This window comes from Nannospalax galili, unplaced genomic scaffold (genome assembly GCF_000622305.1).
Source record: "Nannospalax galili isolate Female #2095 unplaced genomic scaffold, S.galili_v1.0 scaffold77, whole genome shotgun sequence".
NCBI lineage: Eukaryota > Metazoa > Chordata > Mammalia > Rodentia > Spalacidae > Nannospalax > Nannospalax galili.
Genome location: NW_008341457.1, coordinates 3,483,068 through 3,494,384, shown reverse-complemented (window position 1 = coordinate 3,494,384; position 11,317 = coordinate 3,483,068). Strand labels below are relative to the sequence as shown.

At 54.1% G+C, this 11,317-nt stretch overlaps 1 protein-coding gene across 7 annotated transcripts in view; it reads right to left on the bottom strand.

The window, feature by feature from the left end:
* Sbno2 (strawberry notch homolog 2) overlaps window positions 1–11,317 on the bottom strand; it is a 47,165-nt gene that overhangs the window by 14,061 nt on the left and 21,787 nt on the right. For 5 of the 7 annotated variants that reach the window (XM_029565458.1, XM_017799124.2, XM_008837181.3 and 2 more), the window contains exon 5: window positions 1,268–1,429. In XM_029565458.1, coding sequence (XP_029421318.1) covers window positions 1,268–1,429 — 162 coding nt within the window. Of the gene's footprint in view, window positions 1–1,267; window positions 1,430–4,518; window positions 4,720–11,317 lie in introns of those variants that run through there. The other 2 variants (XM_017799125.2, XM_017799127.2) reach the window with 2 other exon arrangements.

Genomic DNA, 11,317 nt, shown 5'->3' with positions numbered 1-11,317 from the left:
ATATTATATATATTACGTGTATGTGCATGTGCATGCAATGTCCATGGAGGGCAGAAGAGGGCATTGGACCCCCTGGAACTGGAGTTACAGAAGGTTGTTAGCCACCATGTGGGTGCTGGGAACTGAACCTGGGTCCTCTGGAAGAGCAGTCAGTGCTTTCAACCACTGAGCCAGCTCTCTAGTTCCTCTTCTGAACCTCATGGGTACAAACATACACACATTTTATACATACATATACATAAATATATATGAATTTTGTAAAGCCAAAATGTGGCTAGGTATGGTGTCCCATATCTTCAATCCCAGCACTCAGGATGCAGAGGCTGGACTTCTATGACATTGAGGCCAGCCTGGGCTACATAGTGAGTTCAGGCCAGCTGGGACTACAGGAAGACCCTGTCACAAAACAAAACAAAACAACAAAACCCAAAAGAGCCCAAATGCTGGCATTAGATGAACTGCACTGGGTGCGTAGGGGCTGGCACCTGCCCATGCCCTACTTGCAGGGATGCACAGGGATCTCTGGGCCCTGAGGGGATAGTCAGCTGACAGGTCCCCTGTGGATGGGCTGAGGTGTGGAAAGCTGGGAGCTCAGGGGTCACAAGGCCTCCAGCCATTTTTTTCTTTTTTTTCCTCTTATATTAACAAAAACCCAAACAACCTGGCGGAAGTTCCAGGAAGGCTGAGTCATGCCTCACCAGGCTGTGGTGCTGGTTTTCAGATGCCCACGATCCACACCCACTGGGGCCCTAGGTGGGAGGCCAGCACCCTGTGGATCATCCCAGGAGAGACAGGCCTGAGTGGTCCCAGAGGGAGCCCAGTGCTAGCCTCCTGTCCCCTGCTCACCCCTTGCCAGCCCCAATGCTGAGCCCTGGGCTGTCAGGTCTCCACCTAGAGGCTTCTGTAAGTTTTCCTAAGCTAGTCTCACAAGTCTAGAAGCTTCTTTCTGGCAGACTCAGAGGGCCTGACCCTGGTCAAAAAAGTAAACAAAATGAATCTAAACCAAATTGCTGTGTTTCTCTCCTGTGTGAACCTGTGTCCCCAGCATGGACAGTCCGTGACCCAGCAAAACAGGCAAGAAAAAGTGGGCCAGACAGTCATGGGGGACATGGCCAAGGGGACTCAAGGGGACTGTGTGTGTATGTGGGGTCCTCTACCAGCCCCTGGGGTGGACAGGATCCATTGGGCCACAGGCTTGACCACTTTGTTTTCAATCCTGAGGAACGCTGGCCATGGCCACCCTTCCCTGTGTCACCAGCCCACTGACCTTATCATGGGCAGTCGAGGACGTGCTGACGTCCCAGATGGTAGGAACCTGGTTGAGGCTGTCAGCCGGGAGGAAGTCGGGTGTATCTACAATGTCAGAGAGGGAATCCACGGACGAGGAAAAGATGGAAGCATTGGACAGGTCCTCCAGGTATGAGGGGTCCTGGAAGAGAGGCTGGGATGAGATAATGGCCAGCTATGTGTGGTCCACCATGTGTTGGAGTATTACGCAGCTGTGAACAAGAGCGAGGTTCAACACACACAGTATGGTGGACATCAGGTTCAGTGACACCCAGACACAAAAGACCACACTATGGGGCTCCATGACAGAAAATGTCCAGGACAGGGGAATTCAGACACTGAAGTGGATTTGGGGGTTCCAGGGCAGGGGTGGGGTGATGTCTCGTGGGGATGGGGCTTCCTTTTGTGATGGAATGTTCTGAAAGTCACAAATGCACAATGAATGGATAGCTGAGGACTGTGGAAATATACATTTTAAATGAATGAACTGTAGGGAATATGGCTAAACTCAACCACCAAAGTTCATTTGCTCTGTGGCCCAGGCTGGCCTCAAACTCGTGGCCATCCTCCTGCCTCAACCTACCGAATGTGTGAATGACCAGGTCAGATAGACAGGGAACCTGCCTGCACCCAGAGATCTGGAACGTACTCTGGAGGTTGGGTCTATCACACTCCCCCCTTGAAGGGTCCAGACCCAGGTGGTATCCCTAAGGACCTAGACTTGGGCAGTCTGCCCCCACATCTCCCTGCACCCGAGGCCAGATAAGCCACTGCCCCAGTAGCAGAAGAGTCAGAGGGCTGGACCCCAGGGAGTTATCTGAGGCCACACCCAAGGTGAGCTGTGGGGAGCCATTCATACACTCTGACCCCTAGCCTTGTCAGTGAGCACTTAGGGTGGCCTGGTATCTGTGAGGCAAGCTTATGAAGTGGATGCCCAGAGCCAGGGAGGCTGGGAATGGACAGTGCCAGGAATGCTTCTCCTGAAGTCGAGTGACTCCATTAGAGGGTGATACTAACCCCTGCCCTACCCTGCACAGTGCTCCTGGGCCCACCCAGGAGGGTCAAGGACCCTGCAGGGCTGCTAAGGGGCTGGCTCGGCTGTCAGGAGGCAGGGACTGCTCTCCCATCCCCTTGTCACAGGACCCTGTACCCCACAGCAAAGGCAGCTCTGCAGACCCAGGAGGGAACACTGGGCTCTGGGCCCCTACATGCCCATTGTGAGCAGGGTACAGGCTCTTGACATCTACCTAAGTCAACCCCACCACCCCACCTGATCCCCACACCTCTCCTCCCATAGCACCCAGCCGGGGACAGCTCTGGGACACTTGGTCCCAGTATCTTCAAGAAGTCCCTGGGGGAGGGCATGATGGCACACGCCTTTAATCCCAGCACTAGGGAGGCCAAGACAGGCAGATCTCTGTGAGTTTGAGGCCAGCCTAGTCTCCATAACAAATCCAAGCCAGCTGTGGCTACAGGGAGACCCTGTCTCAAAAAGACCAAAAAAAAAAAAAAAAAAAAGGAAGACCTCAGGAGGCAGAGGGTCCACAAAGGAAGGAGGAGGTGCTCCCTGGTACCAGGCAATCCCTCATGGCCCAGCTAACCCATGAGTCTTGAGGGCAGTGTTGGGGAAATTGAGGCTATCTACCTTCCCTGCATGGCCCCAGCTAAATATGGGGCCAATATCCAGGAATGTTGGGCCAGGGGCCTGAGCAGACCCCAAGGCTGATGTCCAGTGAAATCCTGAGGCGCCACAGGACACAGAAAGGATGTGAGGGGAATCTGAAGCACTGGTGGATATGATGTAATAGTGGGACCCCAGCCACAACAAAGGAATCCAGTGAGATGTGAAACAGAAGGGGAGGGTCAAGGAGCATTCTGTACTACCCAGACCTTTTATGTTCTGAGACAGAGTCTCCTGTAGCCCAGGCTGGCCTTGGGCTTCATATATAGCCAAAGCTGACTCTGAATTCCTGACCCTTCTGCCTCCTGGGTATTGGGATGACACACATGTGCCACTGGGCTTATAGGGTGCTGGGGATGAACCCAGGGCTTCCTGCATGCTAGGTGGGTTCTACCCAATGAGCTACAAACACTGTACCCAGTGAGCTACAGGCACTCTGCCCACTCAACTACAGGCGCTCTACACACCGAGCTACAACCACTCTGCCCACTGAGCTACAGGCACTCTACCCAGCACAGGCACTCTGCTCACTGAGCTACAGGCACTCTACTCACTACCCACTGAGCTACAAGCACTTTACAAGCACTACAAGCACTGAGCTAAAAACACTACACACAGAACTATAAGCACTCTATCTACTGAGCCAGGACCAGCAAATTTAAGCAAGTCTAAAACTTCCACCAACTAAGTCTGAAGGCAGGCAAGGTGCCAGCAGCACCCACCCCTCTAGCGCAGACCCTGGCTGCTGTCCCCACCATGGCAAGTCACCTGTGGGTGGAGGACCCTCAGCACTTCATGTGGACACTGATGGAGCTTCCGGGGCATGCTCCCCCCCAAGGATGCTGAGGAAAGGATTCCCATTGAGACCCCTCAGGTCTACATCCTGTACCTCATCCCTGCTGGATGGGGAAGTCATTCCCACACCAGGGCTTTTTGAGGTTTGAATGAGAAATGTCCCCCATAGGCTCACATATTTAAACACTTGGCCCCCTACATCCTGTACCTCATCCCAGAAATGAAAGCAGGGACCTGAGTCGCACACAGTGCAGAGCTGGGGGTTCTGGGGTTCCCTGCTGTGGTTACCACGGGCGGAATTGAGGGGCCTGCAGGGGTACGGAGAGCCAGCAGGACCTGGCTCTGGTCCTCTCAGGCCACAGTGGCAGATGCACACCAGACGCCTCCAAAGCCTGGAGGAAGAGCACAGAAAAGATCCCCAGACACGGGCTGGCTCCCCTCCTGCCAGATGGGGAGACTTAAGGAAGGAGGCCAGAGCTGGGCTGAGGTCATATCCCGCCCAGACTAATAAGAGTTCAGGGTTAGGGACTGCAGCCTCTCCCTGCACAGAGGGACACCGCAGAGGGACACGAAGGACCGGGACCAGCCTCCCAGCCCACGCCCGCCACCCATGGTCCCCCACCCCCTTTCGGCTTCTGATATGGGAAAGGTAGAATGCAGGCAGGCTGGGGTGTTGCGCTGTGGCTCTGCCACCTGGGGGAGCTCCGGATGGCCCCAGGTACCGAATCTCGAGGACACCAAGAAGGCTGGTTTACCTTGCTGAGCGCGGCGAACTGCAGCCAGAAGCGCAGCTGCGACATGGTCAGGGCGCTGCGGTGGCCGCTGGGTCCCCCTGGAAGCGCGGCGGGCCGGGGACGCTGGCCTCATGACCGCGGCCGCGGGCTGGGCGGCTGGGGGGACGCTGCTGCCGGCCCAATTTGCATGAGGGTTAGTCACGCCGACTTCCCCTAAGGCTGGGCTGACTTTCAGGAAATGATGCGAAGTCAGGGCACTTACTGGCAGAGCGAGAATTACTGTAGGGGGCGGATCAGCCCAGAAGGGCTCTCAACAGCGGGCGCACCCCACAGACCCGGAACGCAGAGGCTCAGACTCCTCCCGGGTACCCCAAAGGGGCACAAGCCCAGGGCTAGGTTACCCCGACTGAAGCACTGGGCCCGGTTCCACCCACCAGGGTCTCTGGGGCACCCTGTGAGATGCTGGGCTGGGGAAACTGAAGCCCGGGCGCTTCTCTAGTTTTCCCTTAAGCGAAGCCGGGGGTCCCCAGCCCTTCACCAAACCACATCCTTTAGCCTCCTCACATTGGGGCTGCAGGTGGTCATTCCTGAGGATGTGGGGACTGGGGTGCTGGGGAGAACCCATGGCCAGGGAGATGGGAGAGGAGATACTATTCCCCTGCTGCTGGCCGACTGGGATGGGTTAGGGTCCCCACAGGGGACCACCCCTGCGGAAAACTGTGCATCTCTTGTTGGACAAGGTGTCCCAGGAAGGAAGCCACAAAGCACTACCACTCATGGGAAGAAGGGGTCCCCCAAGACATCAGAGGCATCAGGGTAAGCAGGATCCCACCCAAGGGCAAAGAGACCCTGGCATCCAGTCAGGACCACGGGGCCACCTACTGCGCACAAAGATAAGTTCTAGACTCTTCTAGACCCTTTGCCTCAGGATAAGCCCCCCAGAGGCATCAGACATTGCATACCTGTATCCACACCCCCCGTCCACTGTGGCACCCCTGGTCTTAGGAGCCAGGGGGAGACATAGGAATCCCTCTGCCTTGTGGGTGGGGTGGGCACCCAACAAAGAGGAAGTTCCAATCAGACCACAGGGAGGTGGGGCCTGTTGTCCCAGCACTGAGGCTGAAGGATCATCAGGCAGTCCAGGCCAGCCTGGATTACACTGAAGACCTCACTAAAACTTGGATGGAGAGACGAACTTACAGTGACAAGGGCAGCTAGATTCAAAAGCACACATTGGGGCTGGAGAAATGGCTCTGCAGTTAAGAGCACTGGCTACTCTTGCAGAAGACCTGGGTTCAAATCCCAGCACCCACATGGCAGCTAACAACTGTCGGCAACTCCAGTTCCAGGGGATCCGAAGCCCTCTTCTGTCCTCCACAGGCACTGCACGACACAGGTGCACTTACACACATATAGGCAATACACTCATACACGTAAAATAAAAATAATAAATAACTTGGGAAGCAGAGGCAGGCAGATCTCTGTGAGTTCAAGGCCAGCCTGGTCTACATAGTGAGTTCCAGACCAGCTGGGGCTACAGGGAGACCCTGTCTCAAAAAAAGACCAAAAAAATAAAAAAATAATCAGTGAAGGGACTGGAAAGATGGCTTAATGGTTAAGAACAAATAAAATAAATAAAAAAAAAAAAAGCACACAGTGGCAGGTGACAGGGTAGGGGGTCAGAGTCCTCCAATACAGGGGAGGGAGTCAGGAAGAGCCTCAGGTTTGTTAGTTCAACTGCACAACTGCATTCCCAGATAAGTGTGAGAAAATATAAGACCATCTACAACAGTGATTCATAGTACATGAGAGGTGGGAAGCCTATGTCTACCAGTGGGCACAGTACAGTCCTCATTACTGTAGCTGCAGGAGTACCACACAGTCCTGAACAGGAGCATGCTCTGACACACGTCACATTGCAGAGACAAGACCCAGACACAAGGCCACACACTGTGGGACCCCTGACAGGAAGTGTCCAGAGCAAGAGAATCTAGAGACAGTAGGTTCATGGGTGTCAGGATGTGGGGAGACAAGGATTCTTGGGTATGGCTGGGGGGTCTGTGACTATGGTGGGAGGATCCCCCTGCCTGGATCCACTGCCCCTCACAGCCACTGGACTGAGCAGGCCCTGCAAGCTCTAGGGGCCAGAGGGACTAGGCCAGGTTGCAGAGTAGTTGGGATCAGTTCGTCTGAGAGGACAGAGAGCAGGGACACGGGTCAGCATGGACATGGGGAAGGAGGAAGGGGAGGAGTGGGGAGGGGCAGGGCTATGTCACCTGTGGGTTGACTACCTGCTAGAAAACGCCACAGCAAAACACTCTGCGGAGCCCCCACAGGGGTTCACCTACTTGCGAGTCAAGGGTAGGGACAGGGAGCACGAGCAGGGTGGGATATCACACACTCAGATGGAGGTGGATGTCCCTTACAGGGAAGGCCTCAACCCTGGACAGTCCTGAGTTTAGGTTCCCACATCTCCCCTCATACCACAGCCCCATTCTCTCTCTTTACCAGGCAGACCCACCTATGCCACAGAGAATGGACTGAGAGTGCAGATGGGCTAAAATTCCCTGCAAGGGGCTGGTGGTCCAGAAAGGATGGCCAAGCCCTATCTGGGGAGGGGGGATGACAGGCCGAGCCCCCAAGGCAGGTGGGCCAGAATGCATGGTGGGGCCCAGGTGGCTGTGGAGGCCACAATGCTGCTAAAGAGCTACTGTCAGCTGGATTTGTTGCCAGCCACCCCAGTATTCAGGAAGCTGAGGCAGGGGACTGCTGCAAGGTGGAGGTCAGCCTGAGCAACACAGTGAGACCCTCAATGAAAAATGAGTAAGGGGCTGGAAAGATGGCTCAGTAGTTAAGAGCACTGGCTGCTCTTGCAGAGGACTCATGTTCTAGTTCCAGCACCCATATGGTGGCTAAAAGTTTGCAGGGGATCTGACACTCTCTCTGACCTCCATGGGCATTGCGTGCACGTGGTGCACTTACATACTTGCAGGCAATACACTCATACACAGAAAATAAAAATTAAAAAAAACTTTTTTGGTCTTTTTGAGACAGGGTTTCCCTGTAGCCCCAGCTGTCCTGGAACTCACTATGTAGACCAGGCTGGCCTTGAACTCACAGAGATCTGCCTGCCTCTGCTTCCTGAGTGCTGGGATTAAAGGCGTGTGCCACCACGCCTGGCAATTATTGTTTTGTTTTTTTAAAAATATTTTTATTTTTTTGCTGGGCGTGATGGCGCATGCCTTTAATCCCAGCACTCAGGAGGCAGAGGCAGGAGGATCTCTGTGAGTTCAAGGCCAGCCTGGTCTACATAGTGAGTTCCAGGACAGCTGGGGCTACAGGGAAACCCTGTCTCAAAAAAAAAGGAAGAAAGAAAGAAAGAAAGAAGAAAAAGAAAGAAAGAAAGAGTCCATCAGAAATTTAAACAAACAAACAAACAAACAAACAAACAAACAAACAAAAGAATATGAGCTAGGGCTCAGAGAGTAGAGTGCTCAGTGGGTGAAGTGCCCGTAGCTCAGTGAGTGGAATGTTTCCACCTCAGTAGGCAGAGTGCTTGTAGCTCAGTGGGTTCAGTGGGTAGAGTGCTTGTAGCTCCATGGGTAGAGTGTAACTCAGTTGGTAGAATGCCTGCAGCTCAGTGGGTAGAGTGCTTGTAGCTCAGTGGGTAGGTGTAGTGCTTGTAGCTCGGTGGGTTCAGTGGGTAGAGTGCCTGTAACTTAGTAGGCAGAGTGCTTGTAGCTCAGTGGGTTCAGTGGGTAGAGTGCTTGTAGCTCAGTGGGTACAACATAAGCTTAGTCCTGAGTTCACCCCCAGCTCCACATAAACCAGGTGTGGTAATACAGGCCTGTCATCGAAGCACTCAGGAAGGTGGAAGCAGGAGGATCAGGAATTCAAAGTCATGCTTAGGTACAAAGTGAGTCTGAGGCCAGCCTGGGCTATTTGAGACCCTGTCTCAAAAAAGGAAACCATAGGGCTGGAGAGATGACAGCCATTAAGAGCACTGGCTGCTCTTGCTGAAGACCTGGATTTGATTGCCAACACCCACATGGTGGCTAACAAATGTCCATAACTCCAGTTCCAGGGGATCCCACAGCCTCTTCTGGCCTCTGAGGGCACTGCATGACATGGGTGCAAATACATTCAGGCAAAACACTCATACACATAAAATAAAATAAAAATAATAAAAAATGTTTTTAAGCTGGGTGTGGTGGCCTACGCCTTTAGTCCCAGGACTTGGGAGGCAGAGGCAGGCGGATCTCTGTGAGTTCAAGCCCAGCCTGGTCTACAGGGAGACCCTCTCTCAAAAAGAACAAAAAATATATTTTTAAAAAGAAAACAATAGGCCCAGGTGATGGCGCATGCCTTTAATCCCAGCACTTGGGAGGCAGAGGCAGGCGGATCTTTGTGAGTTCAAGGCCAGCCTGGTCTACATAGTAAGTTCCAGGACAGCTGGGCTACAAGGAGACTCTGTCTCAAAAAGACAAAAACAAAAACAAAAACAAAGGTGGATGTGGTAGCGCACGCCTTTAATCCCAGCACTCAGGAGGCAGAGGCAGGCGGATATCTGTGAGTTCAAGGCCAGCCTGGTCTACATAGTGAGTTCTAGGCCAGCTGGGGCTACAGGGAAATCCTGTCTCAAAAAGACCGAAAAAAAAAAAAAAGAAAAAAGAAAAACCAATAAAAATAAATAATAATATACTCTTGTTGGTGGCAGCCTGCAGCCCTTCATAATGACACACTTGGGCACTGGCTCTGGGAAACAACAGGCTGAGGTCTCAGAGTGGCTCTACCAACCCACAAGAAGGAGCTGCCAAGTGACACAGGAAGCACAGACAAAGCAAGGGACACCTGGTGCCCAGGACAGTGCGGGGACAGGAAGAGGTTGCACAGACCCAGCACAAACTCCAGGCTCCCAATCTGGGAGAGACGGGGTCTCAGAGTCCTTGTTCCCTTGCGGCACTCACAGCCTGGGATGCTCAGAGGTCAATGTGCATCTAGAGCTACCCTGCACAGGCTCTACAGGTCCCCAGACCACTTCTGCTTGTGCCCCAGTGGCCACAGCCTGTGCCTTCCTGGAAGAGTGCCTCTCTCTGGCTCCCTGATGCCCGTAACTACCAGGTGGGCGGCGGCCAGACCTCTGATCCTGCCTCACATTTGTGGAGCTGTCGATGCGATGCGATGCAGCTGGAGGCCGCTCCTTCCTGAGAGTGAGCTCATCTGGTTTCCCAGCAGCCTGGGAGACCAAGCGGAGAGTTGTTACCAGATATACAGCCCCAGAGGGAAGCAGGGTGCCTGGGGTGTATGGGGATGGGGGAGATGGGGGTGATAAGGGAGACAACAGCTGAGAACATGGCATCTGTGTGGCATCGCACCCACCCACATGGGGAATCACAGGATGGATGCAGGCTTTGGATGGGCCCTCGGGACTTGTGCGGCCCAATAGGGCATCCCAAGCAGGGGCAAGGCAAGTCCCTCCCCTGGCTTCCAGCAGGCCGCTCACTTCCATCTGGCTCCAGCATGGAGTCCACAAGTGTGCCAGCCAGATAACCCTGTCTGGACCACTCAAGCCGACAGTAACAGCTGCACTCACATCCCCCACTTTCCCCAAGCTCCTACCTGACACAGAAACTCAAACTCACATGAACCGAAGTGGTCAAAAGGACACAAGTATTCACAGGTGAGCAATCTGCACAGTCCAGACTAGCACACAGGTGGAGTACTACTCAGCCATGAAAAGGAACAACACATACTGTGTGGAGGGACACTGAAGACATGGTGGTCAGCGAGACCCAGACACAAAAGGCCACATGGTCAGGAAATATCTAGAGCAGGCGAATCCAGAGACAGGAAGTGGAGTTGTGGTTGCTGGGGACTGGGAAGGTGGTTCATGGGATGGGTTTATGGCAGAATGAGGATGAGGTGGCGCTACATGATGTGGTGGTGGTGGCTTTGGGTCACATGATGCCTGAACTGAAAAAACTTAGGAATGGAGACAAGGCGGGGCGTGAGTCTCCACGCACCTGCACCCCCCATGGGGGCCTGTGGAGCCATTCCGGTCACCAACCAGGACATCAGAGCCTGAGAGGAGGGGCTTCATGCCACCTGAAGCAGAGTAGGGTTAGCAGGGGCCCTTCCTCAGAGAGGCAGGTGTGAGGACTGGCTGAAAAGGAAGGTAGGCAGGGCTCTGAGGGGAGTGCTGGGGTGGTCAGTCGTGCCCCAGGGGAGCCTCAGGTGACCACTGTGTGATGCAGCTGGTCCAGTCAACACCTACTGGGATCCCAGATGTGGACAACATACAGCCAAGAGCCTCAAGGGGAAAATGACCCAATTAGGAAAGTGTGGTGGGGGAGGGAAGAGACCCCAAGACAGGCAGGTCCACCTCAGGTGCCAAGGAGGGACATCTGTCACCTGCCTGAGCTCCTGAGGTGACAGGCATACAGGAACCGGAGCAGAGCCCACAGGCTCCCTCAGAAGACATTGGGTTAGCATGGGTACAGCCACCTCGCGAGTGACTTGAGCACACCAGGTTCCCACCATGGGGAAGGGGAGACGGCTAAAATGGCTGTGGTACTTCTGTTTTCTTCTATTTTCTCCCTCTGTTTTGTTGTTGCTTTGAGACGCCCCACTCTGGAGCCTAGGCTATCCTTGCTTCCCAGGGCTGGAATCTCCTCTTTCTCCTCTCTCCTCTCTCCCCTCTCCTCTCTCCTCTCTCCCCTCTCCTCTCCTCCTCTTTCTCTCTCTCTCTCTCTCTCTCTCTCTCTCTCTCTCTCTCTCTCTCTCTCGTTTGAGTCTGGTGATGGCCTGTCCCCGCTCTCTG